General features: G+C 38.7%; 1 protein-coding gene across 3 annotated transcripts in view; it reads left to right on the top strand.

Moving 5' to 3' along the window:
- The window catches only part of TSPAN12 (tetraspanin 12), a 41,310-nt gene extending 19,300 nt beyond the window's left edge, over nt 1-22,010 (top strand). For 2 of the 3 annotated variants that reach the window (XM_054632279.2, XM_054632278.2), the window contains exons 5-8: nt 7,797-7,871; nt 12,101-12,208; nt 15,060-15,203; nt 20,453-22,010. In XM_054632279.2, the coding sequence (XP_054488254.1) occupies nt 7,797-7,871; nt 12,101-12,208; nt 15,060-15,203; nt 20,453-20,758 (633 nt within the window). In that variant the 3' untranslated portion in view covers nt 20,759-22,010. The remainder of the gene's footprint in view (nt 1-7,796; nt 7,872-12,100; nt 12,209-15,059; nt 15,204-20,452) is intronic. The other variant, XM_077178983.1, reaches the window with a different exon arrangement.
- The last annotated feature ends 3,826 nt before the right edge of the window (nt 22,011-25,836 follow it).

Here is a 25,836-nt window from a genome sequence, read left to right as displayed (position 1 = left end):
CAGCTGCATTCCTGTTGCCACAAACTGAGTATGGGTGGATGTCCTGCCAGGTAAATTAATCTCTTTCTTGTTGAATAATACCATTTTGCCTATTTAACCACAAAGGCACTTTGCTGTGTGCATGGGGGCTGGTTCTATATCAGACAGTTTTATATCATAAGAGCATTTCTTCACTCAAAATGTTGATTGTTTGAAGTGTCTTGGGGTATGCTGAAGGAGAGTCCTTGTGTATCAGCACCAAATGGGTCTATTTTACAAGAAAAAGGGTTTTCTTGACTAAGGAAACATTTTTATGGTATGTAATTTCCTTGGTAGAAAATAAAGAGCAGGTAGACAAATGAAGGAAGCTGTGTTTTGAAAAATCTGTGCAAAATAGGAAGCTTTAGGTTTTGATATAAATCTTACGAAATAAGGGAAGAAAAAGGGGAAAGGGAATATGACAAGCCATAAGCAAATCATGGTCTAATGTCTATCTTCCCCTACGTCTTGTTTAGTACTTTACCTAGCAATAACCCTTATTTCAGGATGTTCACTGACTTGAGGTAATTGAACCCTTAGTAAAGAAATCCTAATAATTGTTTGAAGTGTGTATTTGCTTATTTCCAAAATAATACCAGTTTACTTACATTAGCAAAGATAACCATTAAAGTTAAAATTTACAACAGGTGAAGAATATCCCTCAGAAGAATCAAGGCTGTGAACAAAAATCCAACCATTCATAAATAATTTTATTTAGTTTTTTAAAAAACAAATGGCTTAGTAAAAATAACTTGGATACATAGCTCTAAATACTAGAATGTTCATTGCCATAAAAAATTAATTTAAAAATTACTTATAAAGTTTTACCAAAAAGAGGTGGACTTTGCAAAGGTTGTAGACTTCAAGACATTTTGACAAAATTTTGTGATCTGGGAAACCAAATCTAAGATAATAGAGATGCTTGATCATTTTTGTGTGAAATGTATTTATTTTGAAGAACTGAATGACATTCCGTAGCTTATGTTGCAAGTTGGTGGTTTCAGCTCATTTCCCTGTTGACTTTTGGCTGCATCTCTCACAGATTTCTGTGTTGTCAAGCAAATAAACCAAATTTAAAATCAAAATGATTAATGGACTGGTAATTCCTACAGGGCAGGGTTGAGGGTGCAGGGGAGGGAGGCAGGGGAAAATTTGTGCTGCTGAAGTGGATAAACAGGATGTCAGTTTTCCGTGCAGATTGTCTGACTCCATTTAATGAGTGTTTGCTCTATTTTTAAAAAAGATAGCTGGATTAATCATTAAAATAACCTTGTTAGTTTGTAAACTGACAAAATAATGGGAACCATAGCTTCTTAGTTATTGAAGGAGGAAGGACTTGTTATGTTTTACACAGAACAGTTCTGGTTTCAGTTGGTGATCCAGTGGTGATGGTCATCTGAGGTTTCCCAGAGGGCAGAGAGATGTTTGGATGGCTTGCATCTCAGAAGATCAAGGCTGATGCTCTCAGGCTGTTAGCCATTGGGAAATGCTATGCATAGCTCTTGAAATCTGCTGGCATTTGCTTTACATACCATAGACTCTGATCTTTTAGAGGTTACAGTAAGGTTTCCTTCTGCAGTTGCCCTCTCGGAATTTCCTTCAGCCCCTGCCCTTTCCAGAGCTTTCTTCACCTCTAATGCCACATAGAACAGGTTGCTCAAGAAAGCAGAGTGAGACAGCAAGTCTGAGGGGAACAGAGTTGTTGATCAGCTACTCTCTGTTTGCTCTGGAATAAGGGCTGGATTTTTTCTCGAGTCTGAAGGGGGAAAAAAGGGGGTTTGAATCTCCTGGGAGAAAAGTGGGAGGAGAGTAGTAAGGCTTGAAAAAAAATATGTTTATGAAATAAAATGCAGGTGATGTGAATGATGATTCCTTAATAAGTACACTGATCCTTTAAAGAAAGGTGCATTTGCTCAGAAAATGAAGGATTTTTACAATCTTCTAGAGCATGGGGAGCTTTTGGAGAACCTCTCTCTCTTTACTATATTGCAACTTCTGGCTCCACTACTTATCCCTTTCCTGCCACTGCTGTCTGCTTTCATATACAGATTGCACTCTTGCTTTCTCACTGTCTGGAAGTGAGCTTAAGAAGTCAGTATTTTGACTGTGTTGTGTGATGGGATATATTTGTTCTCTAGGGAATAATTAAGTAGATGGTGAAGTCTCCTCAGGATGACAGTACAGTTCTGTCAGAACAGAAGAGCATGATGCAACATAAAATCAAAAAGGTCTGAGTGAGGAAAAGATAAACTGAACCATTCTTGTGCCTTTTTAGTTCTGATGAAATCTGGGTTGACACAGAATCCTGTCTCTGTTCATATTCATGGCTCTTGCTTCCAAATCACATTTGCAAGCTGCAAACAAAATGATCAGGGGTATGAGTGGGCTCAAAGGAGCGTGACTGGGGATGTGTTCAGGTCTTTGTTTCTCCTTGTGCATAGGCTAGCAGCACAGTTTTACTGGTTATAGTAGCTGCTTGCTGATGAAGAATTTCATAGGTCAGTGGCAACAAATTACTGAAGCCATCAGTGGCAGAGTGAAAAAACGTGAAAAATCCCCATCACTTCCAGAATATACATGAGTACACTCAGTTTTGTAGTATGGCAGCTCTTATCTGCTTGAGTTGCTAGGCAGCAGAGTACCATAGTGATCACTAGATACCTTAAGTCACCAAATTTCTGTTGGAGTTCCTGGTCTTAGCTTTGTTTCTGACAGAATGTTTACACAGGGTTCAGAAGGACATCCTCAGAGGACAGTCATGCAGGTTGTGTGTCTGGGCCAGTAGGATCATCATGGTAGCTGAAGTAGGGCACTGGCTATTGACATTGCCCTGGCTCTTGCACTGAAGGAAACTACTGTAGGGCACTAGAGTTTTAACTCAAGTTTTCCTTTGCTAAATGTAGTTAGAATTCAATATTTCTGCTGTTAAAAAATCTCTGAGAAGAATTTAAAATCTCTCTCCATGTACTGTGTTTTCTTAGTGTTCTCCATCATTCTGTTAGTAACAGAAATAGGCTATTTTTCACCAGTTCTTTTCACCTGTTGCCTGAAAAGCATAGACAAATTACATTAGGTTATTAGTTGCAGGTATCGTGGTATATTCAACACAAAATCTCTAGAACTACAGTAAGAGTTTTATATTACATATGTGGAAAAGATTGTTGCCCACTACAATTTTGTTGCCCCTAAGTTGCCCACAATTGCAACAAAAAAATCCTGTACTCAGCAGGTTGGGAAGCCATGAGGGAGAGATTTTATGCTGGGAGACACTTCATGTGTCTGCTCTTTGCTATTACTCTCTAAACAGAATGGGAGTTGTTGTAAAAAACACCTTTTAAACAAAGTAAAATGTAAAAGTGATTTCGTGCTTGCATTTGCTATTTTCATTTGGTTTTTTGTCTAAGTGATTGAAGTGATCAAGAAAGAAATATGTTCCCGGAATATATTTGGTAGTGGTGGACATTAGCTTAATTTTGGTAGAACAAATGTAATACCAAAAAAGCCTGCCATAATTTTTTTAGGATAAACTAATTTTGTAACTTAGTTTTTAGTCTTAGATGGAGAGATAGGAGGACATTTTGGGCATATGCCAGAGCACATATGCTCCATTTATGGAGCACAGGCATACACTAGCATATATGGAGCTTGTTCCCTCTTATGGGGTGCCACTGTGGTGTGCAGAAATTTTATTCAGACTAAATTTTTTTATTATATTTTTATTATATATTTATATAGCCTACACACACCTTTATAAAAATATGTTTTCATTACTTTGATTTTTAATGCATATCTGAAAATACCATGTTACCATGTATGTTTTTTAGTGCTTTATCAGGTTCTGATAGCCTTTATGCACATAATGATTCAAATTAGGACAAAACCTATTCAATACTAGTCCCTGTTTTTTGGTTTGGTAGGTGTTGGTTAGGTTTTCTTTTGGTTTTTGTCTTTATTTACTTGATGGTTACCTCCCTTCTGTGGCTGAAATTCATCATAATGGGATTTGCATTCACTGTCCCCCTGTCCTTTCTGTCTTATAAATGAATTCCCTGTAGATGTAAATGTGGGGTTGTTTGACTTGCCCAGGGGCAGGAGCTCTCTGGAGGCTGTTACAGGTTACAGTAGGTGTGTGTAAGCTGGTAGCATCTCTGCACTAGTATTTGTATTTCAGTGATGGGATTCCCAGCTGTTGTTGTGTGTGGTTTCTGCATTGGAGGTTTCAGCATTTGAATACTGGCTGTGGATATTTTTTGTGGATGTTTTTTGTGGCTGTCCCACATGAAGACTATTCCAGCAGAACAGGGTCTGGTGATTGGAATATCTTTACTATCTTTTCTTGGCCCTTCATGCCTGTTTGCATCTCTGAAACTAGTTTTCACAGTAATCACTTTGTTTCTATTCCCTCTTCTTGAATGTTTAGTCTCTTGCACAAGAAAAGAAGGAGAACATGATTCTCCTGAGCCCCAGGTCCTTCACCTCTCTTTCAGGACTGATGTGCTGAAAAAACAGAGTTGGTTAAGCCTCTGCAGTCTGTCAGTGCTGCAAATGCAAGTGCTTGTGCAATGTTCCAGGTGTTAGATGAAATATTCCTGTTGGAAAAAAACTGCTTTACAGAGCTTCTGCCTCCCTTTCTTCTCCCTCCTTCCCTTCCAGCCTGTGACCTGTAGTAGAGCAGGCTTAACAAGGAGGTTGCAGGAGACCGACTCCTGTTAACTGACAACATCCATTTTACACTGAAGGGATGCTGAAGTTGGGTATCTTGGCCACAAACATGACATATGGAGCAGTAAATGGCTAATGCTTTATTTATTTTTTAAGTTGGCAAGTATTTTTACTTTGATTTATTACTCTCTGAAGAGTGTTTTCTGCCAGCATTTCAGTCATTCAGCTTCTCCCAAGGAAGCAACATTTTAGGTTTTTCACAGTTTTGCTGGAGGAAAAAGTCCTTCAGTGAAACTGATGGGTTTGTATCAGGATCAAGGCACCACTCCAGTTTTCTGATTACTTTGCATGTCAGACTAAGGAGAGAATGATAGTGATTAGCAATTGCCTACAAAAGGGAAGTGCTAAAAGTCAGTAGGATTTGCCTTGTAAAGGATCTCCAGTTCTTAAAATAATCAGAAATTAGAAAATATCTATAGAGAGTATCTCAGCAATGGCCAAGAATACTCTGAGGTAGATGTTCTGTAGGAGGCGCTATCAGGGACTTCCTGGCCCAGTTTAGAGTGTGATACACAGCCGTGCTCCTCAGTGAGTTACTCATCTTCACAACATGTAAAGATGGCCCACAGGAAGAAATATTAAGCCTGCTTCAAAATCAAGTCCCTATTTCTGGCAAGACCCAGAAGCATGGAAATGCAGGAAGATGCATTTAGCATTCTGACTCTTGTGGGAATTTAACTGGGGACAGGGAATAAGCATTGAAGCCAGTAATAATTTCTAGATTTGGAAGATGGAAATTAGGGGTAATACATTTAAATAACAGGATTTTTTCCCCAGAAAAATCTTATATAAGAAGTATTTGTTTTGCAAACCATTGCATAGAGAAATATAATACTCCCTTTCAGTAGTGGAGAGAAACAACCTCCTGTGTGTGAGTTCAGTGTGCCTGCAGTTGCTCAATTCAGAGCATGGCCTTTCATGTGTGTTAACTCACTGTTTTCTCTTTTATGTTATGGACAGAGATGGGCTTTCTCAGGACAGAAAGCTTGATTCTGCAGTGCCCTGATGTGTATAGATGTAGCTAGTCAGGAGTGCTCAGTCCCTGGCAGAGCCAGAAGTGGGTTATGAGTGAATCTGGCTAAATAGTTTTCTATCTTGGGCTGTATTCAGTAATAGGAGAAAATCTTGGGTTTGGCTCTTCTGTCTTCTACTACTACCACAAACACTCTTAACTTACATATTGAGAAAGATGGAGAAGTTTCAAATGCTAAACTTGATGAATGAATTAAATGTTACAAAGAACTGCAAATTAAGAGTTTTGCAGAGGACACCATATGTACACTCCCAAATGTATCACTTTCACCAAAATCAGTGATTTTTTGTGTAAGATTCAGAGATGGCACACAATCCCAAGCTTGTTATTCAGTTAAGAGTATAAACCCACTGAAATTTCTTCTGACAGCAGAGAAGTGATATGCACTTTTCATTGAAACATTTAGTTTTTCTCCCTCTCAAAAATGTCAGTATTAGTCATAATGCCCTTAAACATTTTTTATTATAAGTATTTATTAAGAGAACATGTGGCACTAAAGCATGTGGCATTCTTTCCTGCTTCCAAAGAGAATACTTGGAAGAGTAGATTTCTATGTTTCTTTTATTTTAAAGAACCCTTTGCATAGCTACTAGGCACTGCAATGATAGGTAGATACATTGCATAGAAGCTCATGAATTTATTTTTTAGAGAAAGCACTGTTGTTCTTGGAAGGTGTGACTCATGTTTTTCTTTTTTTGGACCTTTGGAGGATGACCATTTTGGTTATTGAAGACCTGTGCTGGAGCTCTGTGTGTGCTTGCTGTGTTGATTTGTAAGGAAATGCAGTGTGTTGTTCAGCTGTAACAACTGTAGAAATGCCACGTGACATGATGAAGACTAGTAAAACAGGAATCCTCCTTTCAGTACCATCTTCATTGGATAGGCCTTTGCAGAGGGAGGGTATGGGTACAGGTTTCTCCTGAAAATTAACATGATTATTTCTGTACACACTTCTTACATAGCTCTGTGTCTACATGCCTAATTCAAGGAGTTAGATTTGGCAAGCAAATAGAGATTAGGGCAAGACCAGTAGCTGCCAAGGTATCTGTGAATTACTCGGTTCCAGACCTTTCATTCAGATGAATGAAAAAGTGCTATGTAGATGGCTGTTAAAGCCTAACATTTGTTGATTTGTACTCTGTTTTAAACTTATTTACCCATTAATTAAAAAAAAATCACTTACCATAAGTACATGTTTTGTGTCCCAAATAAATTTCAGAATGAAATAATTGAATGAGAAGCCATTTGACATGTATCCTACTGATGGAATTATATATGTTATGTTTTATTCTATTTTATATTGTGATGTTGTTTCTTTGATTTTCAAATTAAATTAAAATCCATGTAGATTGTAGCTTTAAAGTCTTGTGTACTGAGAACAAAGGGAAGCTCAGTCCACTGACATGGAATAAAGTTTGGAGTCAAGAACAAATGAGAGTGTACTTCTGCTTTAGGTAAAAGATAAAAGGGTTATTTTTAGTAGGGAAGACCAGTTAAAACAGCCTTAAATTACATGTAGCTTTATCCTGCAGTTCAGATAGGGTTTCTTGATGCTATAAAGAAGATACTCCTGCTCTTTTTAATTGCAGCAACCAGTTTTTCTTAAGCATCCTTACCAAGGTTTGTACTTCTTCATTTACACTTGTATTTCCTGTTTTTAAGTAGTTCAAGGGTTATACCTTCTAATAGAAAAAGATATTTCAATTAATCTCTGAATATTTGTACAGTTAGACCAGACCTTATATATCTAAATCACTTTGATAAGAATGTAGTTTTCAAGAAAGAAATGTCCTATGATTTTAGCTTTTATAAAGTTTGCTGCCTGAGTCTTCCATATTTTGGTTACAAAAATGTATTTTTGTTTCCATGTCTTAAATCATGTGAAATTTTAATAATATTTTCAGATGTTCTTTAACTTTGAAAAAACATTAACAAACTTTGAGAAATTACATTATCAAACTTTGAGAAATATTTTTATTTCAAAGAGGATAAATAATAGCTAAGACCATTCTGTTTTCTGCAGTATTTTGGAAGCTTGCTTGTAATATTCTGCGTTGAACTGGCCTGTGGTGTTTGGACCTACGAGCAGGAAATAACGGTGAGTCAGAAAAGGAGGCTGCATTTTTTCAGCAGAATAAAACTAAGTTTTCCATTAGCTAGCTGTTTTCTAATTGCTGTAGTGTTTCTCTGTTCATTATTCTGACAGTTTAATTTCAACTGATTGCCTTCATTTTAAACGGAGAATTCTCCTGGGGGAGCTTGTCTGTCTGGAAGGCCCTGTCTGGGTTTCTCCTTACCCCCTCTCTATTTGAGAACCAACTCCTTCATCCCCCATTTAAGAGCTTAATTTTTTATTAATTGTTGCTCAGGCAGGTTCTCTTTGAAGTCTTTGATATTTTTGAAGATAAATTAGAACTTCAGTATTAAATATGGATTTTGAGAAAGGAGACAAGAGAATTTGAAGGGATTTTTTCCCAAAAGTTCTTTGTGTTTTAAAGAGTGTATTATGTTGTAAACAGACAGCATGTTCTTTCCGTGGAGGACTTGCTGTCTGCTAAAATCTGCACACTGCCTCCACAAGCTATAAATGCCAGTTTTAAGCAAAACATGTCTTAACTAGAAAACACTCTTTTGTAAACTTGTGAAGAGGTTTTATCTCTGTCTAGTTTTTACATCAGCCTTTAACTTTTCAAACTGAGGAATTGTAACCATCATGTAAGAAAATAGGTAAGTGTTGAGCAAATTAAACTGGAATGTAACTGCTGGCTGCTATATCCTTACATCTTGTGTTCAGTCTGGTACATTTTTATGAACAGAGGGACAAATATTTTTCTCTCATCTGCCAAGATATGCCCAATATAGTGGTCTTTCCAACAGTGAATGACAATTATATTGCAGTAAGATGTTGAGGTGGCTTTCTTGATATTTACACAGTACTTGGACCAAAGGAATTTCTGGCAGATTTGAAGTTACATAGCAGGACTTTGCATCAGAATTCATTCCCTTGCAGTACAGATTCCAGGAAGCTCTTCTAATATAATAGAGATTAAGGCTGTTCCTTTGCTTTAAATGTCAGCTTGTGTTGATTCATTTTAAAATTGGGAATACAGACAAGAGGCATTCTTCATGTTATGGGCACAGCTGCCCTCTGCAGGGGTTTTGCCAAGGATGATTGTTACAACTAAAATGCATAATTCCACAAAAATCTTGTCAGTGGAAACTGCCTGAAATATCATAGCCTTCACAGCACTGGAACGTGCTTTTTCAACCTTCACTATTTAGTTAGAAAACCTGAAGTGTGGTGTGTTTTAGTCTGACCCCCAGGCTTTTGGTTATCTACTATTCTGCTGAAACCCAAACCTGGGACAGTTTGATAAAGGCTGGCATAGCCCTACCATATGTCACTGGTCAAGCTGTTTCCCTTCAGAAGGAAGCATGGCTGTCCCTTCAGCCCTTTGCTAAAGGAAGCAGCACTGGATTACATGTCTGCAGCTTCTGCAGTGGGTCACAGCAAACACAGTTGCTCTTTTTTTTGCTTTTCTTTGTCTCTTTTCTTCTCTGCCTATATATTTGTTGGGTTTTTTTTATTCCTCCTCTCCTGAAATACTGGTTTAGGTTGGGTCTTTCTGGTTGTTGTTTTTCTGTTGTTTTCTCTTTTCATCTGATTTCTTACTATTATTCCCTTTGTCCTAACACTGTTCTTCATGTGATGAGGTGGGTTTCTTGCTGCTGAAAATCATAAGGAATGTGGCAGTCTTGAAGAGAAAAGTTATTTTTCAGTGGTTCTTCCATACCTGTGCAGGTCATTCCATAGAATGTGCTTCCTCCTACTCCATGAAGATAAGACAGTTCCCTCTTATAACCATAGAGTTGTCTTGATATCATATTGGTTTCAGTGTAGCATTAAATCACATGAGCCCCTGGTGGGTTTCAGAGATCAGTTGGCATTGGTGTAGGTGGGTGTGTAGTGTAGTGTGGGTGATGTTGTCAGAAATGTCACTGAGGCATAGCTGCCTCTGCTGATCCAGTATGGGCTTTCCTTGGTATGTGGACAAGTTGAATCTCTAAGAGTCCTTGCATAAACAGCTTTCCTTCCAGCTCCTGATAGCTCTCAGCATGTAATGTGCCTCATGACTAATTTATTCCACCCACAAGATTGAAAAGCCAGTGTGGGTCCTTGGCTTGTTTATGCATTGATCAAGCTTTGATAGTCATTAAAAAAATAATAATGAGTAATTAGATCTCAGTGGCAGACTGAGCTTTATAGAACTTAGGTTGAAATCAAAGCAGCATCTCTTATTTTTGTTTGTCTACACATGAGTATTGGGTGTAGTCAGACAAATGCATCTCAGTTGTATATTATTGTGCACTAGTGTGTATATGAGGTGACAGCAAGATATTTAATAGGTACATCAATGTACCTATTACCTGTACAGTTTTACCTGTTGGCATTCTTGCAGCAAACACGCAGATTCTGGAATCCCTCCTTAGCTCCAGCATTCAAATTCCTTCCCTGCCGTGGGGTTTACATTGTTTCGCTTTGCTTTTAATTTCCTTCTCTCACTTCTTGAATATTTATTTTCCTGATTTCCATTGATTTCATAAAGAAGTTGAATGTATTCTGTTGTGGACGTAACCTTGGAATGTGTTTAACTCAAGTTAATAAAAAAATATTCTAGCAAATATTTGCTTAATTGCAGCACTGTCAAATATTATCCAAAGCAAGTGGAGTGCTAGCTTACAATGCAGATGAAAGAGAAATGCACTGAGTGCAAAACCAAATTAATTTATTATAGTGACCTGTGTAAATGTTTGTGATAGAAATATCCTATGATAATACTTTTATATATTTTTAGTACTGTACTGCTAACATATTTTTCATGTGAACCATCATGAATTCAATGCAAAAAATCTGCTTAGTGAAAGGCATGTTAAATTTCTGGGACCTTATTGTTACATTGGCAATATGAAGCTTTACTAGGGTATCATAAATGTAGTATAACTTAGCAGTGGTAATGAAATGTTATCAAATATTCCTATTTGTATTATGGGCTCAGGCAGGCAGTGATTGTCTCTATATTTTTTGCAGAGCATCTAGCACAATGAAGACCAGATTCCTTGAGAAGTATTGTGCAAATTTTCTCTTCTTAGATAACATTTTTTGCCATTTACAGAATGCCCTTACTGTTAGCTTCAAATTGAATAGGAGAGCAAAGTCATGGCTGCTAGAGGAGCTGGACTCCGCTCCCATGCAAGTGACAGTTGATAATGCAGTTGTATATTCTTTCACCATGACTATTAAGGCTGATAGAGACAAGGCAAAACGCAGCATGGATGGTCTGTGGTGACATAGAATGGTGACTGCAGCCTTCAGATCCTTGTTTGTTTTGGCACACTGAAATTTGTGCTGCTGAACTGAAGTGAGGTTTTGATTTTGACTCATAACTTCACTGTATGCCAGGTGCCATAGCGCTTGCCTCTGTTTGCAACAATTGCTAACTGAGGTGTCATATTCAGACAATGGAGTGCTCCAGCACCTCACTTCTGAGTTGTCACAGTTGAAAGAAAAATACTTCAGGAATCCTTTCAGAAGAGGATATTCACAAGTCTGTGAGTGTGTTTGGGAAAAAAGGTCATAGGGCCTTGTCTATACTTCTTGTTACTGTTCTTGAACAAGTTACTGAAATGGAGCACATTCAGTATACCTGTGTGCAGGACTCCAGACAAAGCCAGAAAATGGCTGAAAAAGCTCCAGGGATAGAATTTATCTCAATTAATTTTACATATGTAGAAGTTAGACATTTAAATCAAAATTTTTCACCTTAGACAGTGAAGTGAATTTGAGACTTCAAGGGAATAATTCATCTGCTCTGTTTAAATTATTTATCTTGAGATGAATTTCCCTATTTGGCTGTTTATTTCCATTATCTAAGACAACACCGGGGGAAACCTAAACTAGGGCAGACAAATACCATCCCTGATGACTTGGATAGGACTCAGTTCAAGTTTTATGCCAGGTAAAAAAATCTGGTAATGATATAAATAAATTGTACTGAATTGTCCCTGAATGTCTCCAAAATGTAACTGCTTTTCAATGTACATTAATTTGTAAGCAAAGGACACAAATAACTTTTCCTTGATATTTTAAGAAAAGCTTGTAAAGTATTAGTATCATAAAAATTGCAACACTTGTTTTCCTGTTTTGTTTGTGTACACAGTTATTTTAGTCCTTGCACTGCAAAGATCTCAGTACAGATGGAACCTGGGGGTTTGGAGCCACAAGCCTGCTGATCCACTGTGTCAGTCACTTCTCTCTCCTTGCTCCAGGTTCCAGTGCAGTGGTCCGATATGATCACACTGAAAGCCAGGATGACCAATTATGGCCTACCTAGGTACCAGTGGCTGACCCATGCTTGGAATTTCTTCCAGAGGGAGGTAAGATGATAGTTAATTCATGAACTAAAGGAGCACCTGCTCAGTGAAAAGGTTTGGCTTTAAGTGAGTAGGCAAAATAAATGCAAGTTCATTTGGTATGAAACACTGTATAGTGTCTTTTACCATCACTTGATATCCAATTCTTTGCTTTTTGTAGGCCCTAAAGGTACTTAAACACCAAAACCAGAATGTTAATAAATTAATTTAAGTTGCTTATATTCTCATATCTTTTTTCAGTAAGGTTAGGACACCAATACCTTTTAGGATTACGATAGCATTAAAGGATATATGATATATGTAAAATTAAAAATCTGCAGGTAAAGTAAAATGACTGTATCTATATGTTGTTTTAATATTAAACTGTGCTCCCCTTCCCATAGGCTCTGTTAGTTTCCTTTCATGGAGCTGTCATGGTTAAGATATGTTTAGCTGGAAAGGAATGGGAAAGGAAGTTTCCAAAAAGATGCCAACACTGTCTCTTTGGCCGAGGTTTGTGAAAGTGATGAGGGTTTTTATTTCCTTTGACTGGGGGGTGGGAAACAAACCAAAAAGCTTCCTTGTGTATTCACAGCTTTGCCCTCTAGCCTACTAAAATTCAGAACTGTTTTTATAGAATGAAGTATTATGTTACAGAAACATGAAATCGCCCAAGGTAAAACCCATTAACTCCAAATATAACTCACGTGCAGGAAGACAACTCTTTAAATGCCTGTCATTGTGCTGCCCTAGTTGAAATGTTGAAATCTTTCATTGTTGCACAGATTTCCTGTTTATTTAAACATTTCCTGGCAGCACTTGGTTAGTCTGTATTTATACTAAAATCTGGAAGAAAGAGGTTACACACCAGCGCCCCCCTCCTCCCCCACTCAGTTCCCTGCTCTGGCCGTGTTAGTGGTCTGTGAAATGGAGTCATTCTTCATGTGCAGGTAGAGTATTTATTTCCCTATTTGGGAACAGAGGTCTATTCTGTACCTGAGATAATACAACCAAAGAGTCACAATCAATTTGCCTTGAATGGAGCTGGTACTGTATCTTGGTTGGAATGTATAGGCTGATTAAATTAAATACTGCCTCCTCTCCTAGCTGTTGTAGTTTCATCATAATGAGTGGTTGTAATATGAATATTAATAATAAAACTTCAACTAAATCCTGATTTTTCTAGGGGAGAAGAATTTCCTTTAGAAATTAGAAGAAGTTTTTAGAAGTTAGATTTTCCTAATGGCACCTGTGACCAGATGAATGATTTGGGGAACTGAGAAAGCTCTTTTACAATTTCTATTTAACTGGTGGGCTCTCATTTATATTCCATCTACCCATAGTTTAGATGCTAGATATATGAGCCTGGTATGTGCTTTATGTCTGAGTAAGCACTTGTGGCCCTTCTTCAGTCAGCAGAATTGTAATTGCAATTCTGTTCAAATCTGTGTTGCAATTTCAAATCTGTTCTGTTAAAATCTGTGTTGCAATTTCTGTTCAGAGGTTCAGCCCCAATCAGCTTGGTATTCTTTCTTCTGTATCTTTTAATATCTGAGTGAGATGGGAAATGTGTTTTTCCCCAATTCTCTTGCTGGTCTAATATCAAAGTTGTGACTGTGGTAGGGAAGATGGAAAGGGTCAGCAAAGAAGAACTTGGTGGGGGAAGAAAAGATAGCAAGATCAAAGATACAAGAAAAGGGTGATTAATTGCAATTGCAATGAGGAGCCAAAGCTTGAGCTTTCCTTAAAGCCCAGTGCTGGGAGGAGTTTCAGTAACAAACCAATAAAAACTGAGACACGAGAGCTGTGGTATAGAAGGGAGAAGTGAGATTTTTAAGAGGACTGCTGAATTAAAGGCACAGTGCATGCCAGCATGTCTGGGCACTGATCTGCTTGATTGTGAGCAATGAGTGGTGTGGAATACAGGACCCTGGCTCTGAAGCAGGTAGAGAGGGCCAGCTGTGTTCCCAAGCCTGTGGATTAAGCACTCAGGGAATTACTTACACTCAGGCTGGTCCTGGAGGATGTTCAGGCAGAGAAAGGTACCATCTTACTTCTGCAGCAGACCATCTTTTCAGTCATGTCAAGTCCACATCCAGTGCCAAACCAAATCTAATGTAGCTGCTTCACCCTTTTCTGTGTGAAAGCAGCTGCTAATGTGGGAGACTGGTAATTTGGCTTTTAATCTCAGGGTGTGCTTTGCAGAGAAGACAGGTTGTTGGTCCTGGTGGGTTTTGTAGCTCATCTGCTTTGCAGCCAAACTTCTTATTTTTGTGGTTGATTTTGTTGCAGTATTTTAATTTAATGTGATACCCCTTCCTTCCATTTTCAGTTTTTCTTTCAGCATTTGTGATTTTCCATACATTTTTTCTTTTTAAATTTTTTTCTTATATTCAGATAAATCTGTGCTTTTTCTGTTTTCAGCAAATGTGTCTGTAGTTGTACACTTGCAAGAATAGTCCTCACTAGTATGACCTTTTTCTGCTACTCCTTTCAGCCACATGTATACTTGTTCATTAGTCTGCATTTTGACATGAAATTGTGTTAGTTCCTTGTAATAAGGATAGGAGTATCCAGAGATAGGACAATTTCTGTGAAGCATCCTTTGAGGAAGCAGTTGGGATTTAAAGGACAGAGCAGTTATTGTTGGCTGCTTCTCAGGTATTCATTGGTCACTATATTACATTTTTCATGTTGCTTTTATGTCAAAGTATAGCAAAACAAGATACATGGAAGCATTCATAGGTGGCTTTAGTTCTATGTAAATATTTTGAAAGTTGGTATTAGGAACTTTGTTAGGTTTTTTGGTGACCTACTTAACCTGTTGAAGAAGTAGCATCATTATTACTGATCTTGGCTGATCCTTCCTTTGCAGTTTAAATGTTGTGGCGTGGTGTACTTCACAGACTGGCTGGAAATGACAGAATTGGACTGGCCACCTGACTCCTGTTGTGTCAGGGAGTTCCCAGGATGCTCTAAGCAGGCACATCATCAGGATCTCAGTGACCTCTATCAGGAGGTAAGGAGAAAAATATGAGTATATTGGAAGGTTTTGTACATTCTTCCTGACCCAGTAATTTTCCAAATTCATCATTTGCAGTGCAATAGAGTAATTTTTTGTAGAGTAGTTGTGTTTATGGAAAGTGTTTATGGTTATTATTTGCTGATGCTGAAGCAGAGGGAGAGAAGAAAGAAAAACAAACCTACCCACTCACCCCTTACCTGGAAGTGAGATGAGTTAGTGGCAATGACATTAGAACCTGAGATGTACTTAAAATTTGAAGTGTTTGTTTTGTATCAGTTAGGTTGGATTTCAAATTTGTTCCAATCCAAAAGTTATAAATTAGGTGTGACATAATGTCCAGGCTCCATCCCATCAAACTACCACAGGGTAAGTGGAAGAGTACTTTAGTGAATTGTACCGTGAAGGACGCTTTTGATAATTCCTTTGAAAGATGAGAGCTCTCTTGTTAACAGGAATCATGTCAGGAGGTGGATAATTTGGTTGTACTCTCAGCATGTCTAGAAACTTGTTGTTAAAGCACTCTTCCTATATTACAGTATGATAATTTAAAAAGAATTACAAAGAAAGCCTTAAAACAAGGCAAGGACCTGTTTGAACTTGAAGTGGGTAAGGGAGGTCATCATGATAGCAAGATAATACTGTTTTTAGGGTGAAAATTATAAAAGCAAGAAAATATGCTCTTTACTAAAACTCTCTTCTCACAGATAGCGTCTAAAGTCACCTTTTTCTGAAAACTACTTTGTTAGCCACCTTTTTTTTATGCTAGGAGATCTCTGAAGACTTGTAATTGTACATTCAGTAGCAGTAGAATGACCAGCAGTCCAAGTAATCCAACAGCGGACAGAAAGCGTGGCTCAGTCACGTAGTTGTGAGGATCTGAGCAGAGGTGCATTCTTCACAAATTGCTTTTGAAGTAATACAGGGTGCATAGGAAGGAGGATGGGCCTTAGAATCATGCTTTCAGATGCTGCAGCATGAACATTTCTCCAGTGGATGGTGCAGCTCTGCATTATGGAAGAGGACCCAAAAAACCATTTTATTTTCTCCCAGTCTGAGAGGCTGTTTATGACCTGTTCTTAGAAGAATCTGTTGCATGGCTCCTGTTAAGAAGGTATAGACCCACACCTCTGAAGCAGAGGAGATTCACTGTATAAACAAGCCAAAATGAATACTAGCTATTGCCAGGAAACAGTCAAGTTTTGGGGAAATTGATTTGTGTGGTACTGACTATGAACAGAAATTATTTAATCTAATCTGGATTTTCAGACATCCATTTTAGGAGGCTGTGTGCTTCCACTAGGAATAGAGAAGATAGAGCAGCCAAAAGGCTGCTAGTCAGAAGGCTAGTCTGTGCTAGGAACCTTAAAGATGGTGGCAGAGGTTGGGTTTTTTCCCCCCAGTTACTTGTAGACCTTCTCTTGCCTTTTGGTAAGGCTCACAGCACTGACAGCACTGGTTATGCTTTAAAAGTGTCAGTCCCTGAATGAGAAAGGCATTCAGGCTTCTTCTACCAGTCCCTTATGCCTTTTGAAAAGCTAAAAATTGTGGCTTACACTGCAATAATGGTTGCTTTTTGTAATAATATTGCTGCTGTTACTACCATACAGACAAGTCTGTTGTAGAGAGTCTCCAAGGAGTATATAGAAGCTGTAGAACATTCATTTGCTCCCTGCCTGAAATGCAGGAGTATGTAAGCAGTGTCACTCAGTGAAAAACTGCTCTTTGAGCACAGGAAGCTCAAAAATTTCTGAGAAGTATTAGTCATTGGAATGTAGTGTCCAAAGTGCAAGGTTTTCTTGTGTCACCTCTTTTGCTAACCTTTCATGCCCATGCCATAGTCCAGGAAAATGGTTCTTTGAGCCCTTCATATGGTCAGGTTCTTTTGATTCTATTTGGAGAAAATTAACAGCCAAAGATGATTATTATGTAGGACATAATAATAAGTGTTAAGACCCATTTGATAAAAGAAGGGCTGCTTGGCTTATTTTTTTTCCAAGAGAAATCTGAAGGGCACGCTTACGTTTTTTCCCTTATTGTACTGCAGAGCATTTTGCATGGATTCAGCAGTTAGCAAAAATTTATTTTTGGTTCTCCACTGCAGATCCATTCCAAAAAGGGACAGGCTGTGTTCAGTAGTATCAGCCACAAAAATACTTCATTTCTCTTTGAGATACATACAATTTTTGTTGGCAAAATGTTTCTTTGCATGGCATTTGCCTGTGGGGTGTCTCACAGACTCTCACAGTGTGCTTGCTAATAAGTTTATCGGTATTATGCAAAAACAGCTTACACTTGCAGGACTAATCTGCCTAACTTCTGCTTTGGAGAACTGAAGGAAAAAGCTTTTTTAGAAAGTGATTCAAACCAAACTTGCATAGTCTGGTGGTTTGAGAGGGAGCCTGATAAGATTAGCCTTGCTAGCCTAAAATTGGTTTATGTAAATATTTGGCAAGTCCATTCTGGTACTTCAGAAATATTCTTTGTAGTACTTAAGAAAACTGAAGTTTGGTTTGTCTGGGACTGATAAATGAGTTTTTTTTGTAGCTGCGCTGTGATTTTTTGCTGGGAACTCAGAGCTTTCTATAGTCTAAGTTGGAATCCTTCGCAATTTAATTTTTGCAGAAAGAAAGGTGACTTACAGTTCTGCTTGAAAGTACTTCTGTCAGGAATCATATTTTCCCTGCTGGATATTGAAAGCTATTTTTCAATTTCTTGAATTGCTTTTATTCTGATGAGTTTCACCTTCGGTGCAGTTTCATGAACAGACTGACCTTAGAGCATGGTTGTGGGGGAAGTGTGAAGATGATGATGTGGCCTTGGAGGTTTATTGTGGTCTGAGGACAAGAGGAGCTTTGCCCATCTTGTGATTGGGAGCTGCAGTGTAGATAAAATGATTGGTGGGAATCAATATCTTAAAAAAAAATCAAACTTGCATGTTCAATATTATCTTTTGGTTTCTGGCATAATTTAGAGTATACTCAAAATTCAATTAAATTATTTTTGTCTTAATTTTGGTTTGTTTTAATATTTAATTTTACAACTTGCATCAATATACTTTTGAGTATATTCAAAATTTGGGTGTACAAAAGATTTGTTGAGTTTGCTGATGGCTTATTTTTTTGCTCAGTGAAGTTCTTTATTTCAGTTCAGATTCTTACTCTATGAAGTAAATCAGTAATATATACTAAATAAGAAATATTTTTTTTTCTATCTCAAGACTTAAAGTATAAAGCAAATGAATCAGGCCTTTAATCTGTAGCTTTGTAGGAATCTGAAGCTGATTCTCCTGAATGATTGCTGCAAAGTTTTAGACTATATTTGATTTGTCAACAAGAGCTCCCCATTTAGTGACAAGCTTTTGCTGATGGAAGTGTATTTATGTACTGTTTAATTGCAGGCTGCCAACTATGGAAGTGTCACATAAGCAGAAATAAAATGCATGAATGTGAAGTTAACAGGGCTGGCTGTGTTTTCTCAGTTTTGAAACTGATTTTGAACATGTATTAGAGCAGAGCTCTAAGAGCATCATTGAATGGAGGAAAGCAGTCTACCTAGATTGGGCGTAATTTGTCTCAGTTATGTGTCTGTGTACTGCAGGAGATGTAGGCATTAATGGTATTGCTCTCTGTTAGTGGGTGTTTGCTCTAGGCAACGAATGAAATAAGTTTGAATATTGCTGTGGTAGAACATTTTTGAATTGTGACCAGCATGCACTTTCATCTCTTTAAGTTAAAAGTATTAAAATGCAGCCAGTTTCTCTGTAATTAACAACAGATTTGGGAAGTGATATAGCTGCAACTGCCTTACAGTTGAAGAAAAGAAGATGCCAATGTGACAGTTTTTGTCCCCCTCTCAATTCCAATTACATTGCTTTTGCTACAGTGTTACTTTTTTTTTTAAATTTCAAAGAATGCATATTTGCTCCTTTTTGTGTGTCTTTGCTGCTGTTTAGAAAATGAAGCAATGGAACAAGCAAAGACATCAAGATCGTATAATTTATTCTGGTAGAATTATCATAGAGTACATTAATTTTATTTACATCCTAAATGAAAATCGGTTGAGTACAGTGGGAATTCTGTGTGTGTGGCAAAAATTGGACCTTACATCAAATGCTTCTAGGACTGTAGCATTTGAAATTGGCTTTGGGGAAATGGGCTTTGGGGAATTTATGTGTGATTGAAAAGTGTTATTTATCATGTCCTGTCTTCAGATTCCATCACTTTGATCAATTGCTTTATTTTCTTAGAAAAGCTATAAGAAATATGAAGTGAGGATGTAAATGCAACAAATAACATTCTCAAGACAGTGCCCATTTTGATGGATTCCTGATGTCTGTGTCTGGGACCAGTGCCCATCCAATTTGTTACTCTGAGTTTGCCCTTGATATGTATTTTACTTTGATAATTGTGCTGTGAAACCCTGCAAAGCTTAGAATAGAGAATAAGCATCATGCAGAGTAGCAGAGGTCCCTCTCTTCTTGGTTTTATTGTCTCTAAGACTCACATCACCCTTTCTGAGCGACAGCACTGTGTAACTTGTGCTTGCACTCCTAGCCAGCAGTTCCCAAAGCTGCTGCCTCTCTGTGAATCCCTGCAGCCTTACACGGGCTTGGGAGCTTTTCTGAGGCCTTATGTGGGAGTTAGTTGGCCATGGAAGCAAACTGTGGAGCCTGCATTGAAGGTTTGGAAAGAGCTAAATTCCATTTCTATGAACATCAGCTTACAGTGTTGTGGCATAGTTTTCATGGGATGTTTGCTGATGAGGCTACGCAGGTTCATAGATCTTTCCTACAATACTGTTTTAGCTTCAGAGTGTAGTATTATGTGTAGGAAAAGTCTAAAAGAGTTTAAAATAGTTGGCAGCTTTGAAGATCTTCAATTTAAAGAGAGAAACAAGATAATAAAAAGGATTTTAATGGCTTTTTAAAGCTTCGCAAAACAAGTTGAGTTTCTTTAACAGTTAGTGAGAGTTGATACTAATTGAGATTAACTTTGAGTTATTTCTGAAAAGTAGCACAAATATCTTTCGGTAAGGTCTCTGTGTATGAGCAAACTTAAAGTTGGCATTATGGAAGCAGTTAAAAGTAGGCAAAATAATTTTCAAAGGAATGAAGGAAGGAAGGTTTGAAGGAAGTGAGAGATTCTTGAGAGCCAGAAAAGACAGTAGTGGCTAGGATGAGCTAAGCCTTGGGAACTGCAACCCAAATATTACTGACTGTTTTTTAATCTGTTTTTGTTTTACAGGGATGTGGTAAAAAAATGTACACTTTCTTGAGGGGGACGAAGCAGTTGCAAGTGCTGAGATTCCTAGGAATCTCTATTGGAGTAATGCAGATCCTGGCCATGATCCTCACTATTACTTTGCTGTGGGCTCTGTACTATGACAGAAGGGATCCCAGAGCAGATCAGATCATGGCACTGAAGAGTGATACCTCGCAGGAGCTGTCATGTCATTCCATGGAGCTACTGAAACCAAGCCTGACCAGGATCTTTGAACATACATCCATGGCAAACAGCTTTAGTACACAGTTTGAAATGGAAGAGCTGTAAGCGATCCAATGAATCTGTGAAGTCACAGAGGATTTTTTGTGTTGTTGTTACTTCTGTTCTGTTCCATCAAATATATCAGTCTTCTTATGTGTTGGAAACCAGCTAATGAATGGAAGTGAAGAAGACCAGCAAAGAAAGATGAGCCTGTTGCCAGCCTCTTAGCCATGTCCTCAGCTGTGAAAGAGAGTTGATTTTGTGTATTCATTTCTAAAAGGCACTCATTCAGTTGGGCACAGTAATAGTCGTTGGCACAAGCTGTGTGAAGTGTAAAACACTGACATCAATCACAGGTACACTGAACCTGTAAGGAAGCATCATGGGAAGGGAAGAGAAATATTCATCTTCTGAAGAAACAACTGTGCTTTCAGCAAACAAAATGTGACTTCAGCTGAAATTGACTTTTAATAAGCCATTTGGAAAATATCTTTATCAGGGATCTATGTATGTATAGTTGTGTGTTTTCATGTGTGCATGGAAAGCAGAGCTACAATTCAAGTTAGTACTTGGATTCAAAAATTTGCAAGATTTGTAAAAAGGGCGAGATTTTCTTTTTTCTAACAAAATCTTTATCTTAGTTTTTGTTCTTAAAGATGTTCTAAAACTTCTATTTTTATCTAACATAATGTTTTTTTTTAGTTTTAAATATATTAAACAGGGATTGAAAACAAAACTGTTGCTATGGACAATAGACTTTAGTTTTCTGGAGAATTCTTCCTTCAAACAGTTTGTTCTGTGGACTGTTTCTTAGTAAAAAGGAAGAAAACCTTAAACATTCTTGCCAAAATGGGAATCAATATGGGAGTAGCACATTTTTATAGATAAATCTTTTCTCCTGTCCATGATTCCCCTGAAGCTAGAAACAAAAGACTGCAGGAAAAATGCTTACAGTTCTGGATGCTATTGCAATAATTGTAAAAGTACACAAGGAAAAATTTTACTTTGATGAGTGCTTCATTAAGAAATCTCTGGTGGCCTAAAATGCCAGCCAGAAACAGATTAAAATGTATTTATTGAGGTGGGGAAAGTGCATTTTACTGTATTTTTATGAGCAATGTCTATGTCATAGGATTATTTTTACAATTGGCCACACTCTTGAAATATATATTTGTTTCATTGAGTATAGTAGTTTGTGGCAAATGGGCTTTTCACATAATATTACATTAAAAATTAGTTCATTTGTTTTGGAATTTGTAAAAGGAAAAAAGAAATCAAGGTGTGATTTGGTAGACAATAAAATTACTTTTCTCTTAAATTCTGTAATGGCTTTTGTTTTTTTAGTCCTAGAGTGGGAGTGCTTTGGATGGGCATTGGGAAGGTCCTCCTGCTAGTGTGAGTTAATTTGACTTACCCATTCCACTTACTCTGTTGGGGAGAAGCTGCAATGTTAGTGCAATTTTCTTTTTTTTTTTTTTTTTATTACTTCTGAGAAAACTTCTTAAGGGCTTGTGAAATTAAGCACTTCAGTTGTGTGGGCTGTTTGCTTTTCCGCAGTCTGCTTCTGGGGATAATTATTTCAAGGGTGCTATTGCAAGCAAGATTACCTTTCTCCTTTTGCACTTCTATAGATGCTAATACTTATTTTGGGAGGTAAAAAGAAGATAGAAGGAGAGACCATCCCGAAATTTTGCTTGGGAGTGTCTTTGTCAGGAATACATTCTTATGTTCTGCTTGGAAAGCCTTGTCCCGGTGCTGCTGCACAGGCAGAGCTGAGTTCCACCCTCCCACTGCTCAGCCTGGGTAGCCTTGCCTTAGCTGAGGGTGAGGTTCCTACTGAGGAGCAGGTATCTGACAAAGGCTGAGTGCAGGACATCTCTAGGCTTCAGAATGCTATGCTAAGTGATGCTACACAATGCATTGAGTCATCACTTGCCCCTGTTTAAAAATCAAAAAAGTCCATACAAACCAGAAATTGGGAAATCTTGATTATGGATTACGTGTACACGCCTACTATTGGCATTGAATTACTGCCGAATGTAGGGAATTTCACTTAAATAATGTAAAAAAAGTAATGTAAAAAGAAATATAAAATTCCCTTTTTCCAGTAAGCCTCAGCCCTTAAAGTTTTACCCCAGGAGTGTCTGTGGAAGCCATGCTTAGCCATGCTTCAAATATTCCTGGTCTTTCCATACAAGGACTGCTCAGACTATCATGGGGGTTGCCTGTGTATCTTCTAACCTGGATGTATTCTAACCTGCTCATCAAGGAACAAATAGGGCAAGCCAAGCTAGGGGATTGTGTTGGGATTTAGAGATACTTAGAGCCCAGGTCATTTGGTTTTAAACTGTCTGGGTGTGAGGAAGCACTGCCTTCAGGTGTAGTCACGTTTCTTTAACAGCAGAGGGATTGCTTAGACACAGAGCCAACCTCCCAAAGCAGTGTTTATGGACCTCCACAACAATGAACATTTACAGTCAGCAAAACCTCACTTGGGCTTGGCTACCCAAATCCTGAGCCTGTCTACATTCTGGGAAAGAATAATTCTATTTTGAGTATTTAACCCCATTTGCAGAAATAGGTCTCATCTGTAAATTGGAACACTTCAAGAATTTTTTCATTGACTGCTCAGGCTATGAGGTGCCTGTTTTTCTAGGGCTTCTTCAAAGAGCCTTGAAATTAATTGGCTAGGCTGCGGTGAGCCTGCTCTTTTCCTGTAGAGCTTTAGATTCTATGTAGGAGAGAGGCTGCTTGGCAAGACAGGAACATTTAGAGATACTTGAGGCAGTGAAAACTACTTCCTCTTATTTTCTTTTTTTCTCAGTTTTACAGGAGTACTTGGAGAAGGATGGTGTGGTTTTCGTTCTCTGCAGCATGAAGTGTAATGAACTAAATCTTTCTTGTTGAAGCAAACAACTGCAGAGATGCTCCTTAACATTTTTCAGAGAGCACTCAAGGAGTGCAACTGTATCAGAAAAAGGGGTCACTTCCTGCCAGCACCAAGTTTTGTGTTCAGCCCAGTGACTGTACCAAGTCCATGGGACTGTGCCTGTTGCTGTGGGGCTGAGCATGCTTTTAGGAGGCAAAGATCACTTTTCTGGTCCTTGGATCTGGTCCTGGTATTGATTCATCTGCTAACAGGTTGTATGACCAAGATTTTTGGAAGGAAAGAGCTGTATTTTCTTCTTTATTGCTTTTCATTTTGTAAAAGCATATATGAATATAAGGGAATATATAAAGAATGAATAGTAAAAAGAGGCTGATGGTTACAGCAACTATATAGTTAAATGTGGTGGAGGAAGGGATTTATAAATAGCTTTTAAAGTTTTTATTGCAAAAGCATTGTTTTTGGTCTCAGAGCATGGTGCTAATAATGCTAAAGTTTCAAGCTCAATCCCCATATGGGCCATTCACTTAAGGGTTGGACTTGGTCCTTGTGTGTCCCTTCCAACTCAAGAATATTCTGTGATTCTGTAAACTGTGCAGAAAAACATAGATTATTAAAGTCTTACAAAATTGAAGCACTAAAGGTTTGCATGGCACAGTAGTGGGGAGGCTACGGGGTGATTTCTCTCAGAAGCTGAGAAGCTTCCCCTGTGTCTGACAGAGCCGGAGCCAACCAGCTCCAGCACGGCCCCACTGCTGGCCAAGGATGAGCCCTTTGGAGGGGTAACACCTCTGGGATAGCTATTTAAGAAGCAGAAGAAGTGGTTGTGGCAACAGCAAGTGCAGCTGGAGAGGGGAGTGGGAGGAACTGCTCTGCAGACACAAAGGTCAGTGAAAAAGGAAAGGCAGGAGGTGCTCCAGGCACTAGAGCAGAGGTTCCCCTGCAGCCCATGGTGCAGCCCATGGTGCAGCCCATGGTGCAGCAGGCTGTGTCCCTGCAGCCCAGGGAGGTCCATGGTGGAGCAGAGGCCCACTTGCAGCCCAGGAGGAGCCCCACACCAGAGCAGGTGGGTGCCTGGAGGAAGCTGTGACCTTGTCATAGCCCCCACTGGAGCAGGCTCCTGGCAGGACCTGTGCAGAGAGGAACCCATGCTGCAGCAGGTCTGATGGCAGCTGTGTGTGACCCTGGGGGGAACCCATGCTGGAGCAGTTCATGAAGAACTGCACTCCATGGGAAGGACTCTCTTTGGAGATTTTTGTGGAGAAACATCTCCCATGGAAGGGACCCCATACTGGAGCATGTAAAGAGTGTGAGGAGCCTTTCCTGGGAGAAGGAGGGAGCATCAGAAAACACATGATGAGCTTACCACAGACCCCATTTCCTGTCTCCCTGCATGTCGGAGGAGGAGGAGGTAGAGTTCAGGAATAAAGTTGAGCTTAGGTAAAAGGGAAGGATGGGGGAAAGATGTTTTATTTTTTATTACCCTATTTGGATTTGATTGGTAATAAATTGCACCAAGCAAAGTCTGTTTTTCCTATGACAGCAGTCAGTGAGTGATCTCTCCCTGTCTATATCTGAACCCAAGATATATTACTTTGTTACATTTTCTCTTCCCTGCCCAGCTGAGAAAGGAACAGCTAGAGTGGCTTTGGTGGACATCTGGCATCCTGCCAGTGTTGTCAGCCCACTACAAGCATTGCATTTAATTCATACAGAATGCTATTGTTGAAGTGAGATTGTATCTAAAACTTTCCAACTTGTGTATGATTGCCTACTTCCTGTTTAAAAAAATGTGATGTCCTAAACTTTTGAGAATTTTTATATATCTACTTCCTTTTTATTCAGCACTCCCCCACTTCAGTTGTTCCTTGTGCATAGATACTGTTAGGTAGACAACTAGATGATATAGGTGGGTAAGAAAATAAGCTGCTGGATAATTCCATGTATCTTCTGGACATTGCCAATCTGTGTTCACTCCTGACACTCCTTCTCTTTTAGCCACATGTTTGTGTATCCCATCAGCTGATGGCTCCTCTAGAACAGGTGATGGTCCTAAAATATTCCCATAGACAGTTGTAAAATAAAGCCCTGGTGGGCCTCAGGTGCAGCAAAGAGAGCTTATGACCTCCTAACCACGCTCCCTGCACAAAATTTAAAGATCCTGTGGCTTCAGTAATTTGTCCTTTTCCAGATCAGCTTCCTCTCAGAATGCCCCCTTCTCTCTGCAGCAGCTGAGGCTGCATTGGGTTCTCTGCTC

Source organism: Agelaius phoeniceus, chromosome 5 (genome assembly GCF_051311805.1).
Source record: "Agelaius phoeniceus isolate bAgePho1 chromosome 5, bAgePho1.hap1, whole genome shotgun sequence".
NCBI classification, from domain to species: domain Eukaryota; kingdom Metazoa; phylum Chordata; class Aves; order Passeriformes; family Icteridae; genus Agelaius; species Agelaius phoeniceus.
Note: the sequence above shows the minus strand (reverse complement) of the source record. Positions and strands in the feature narration are given on the sequence as shown.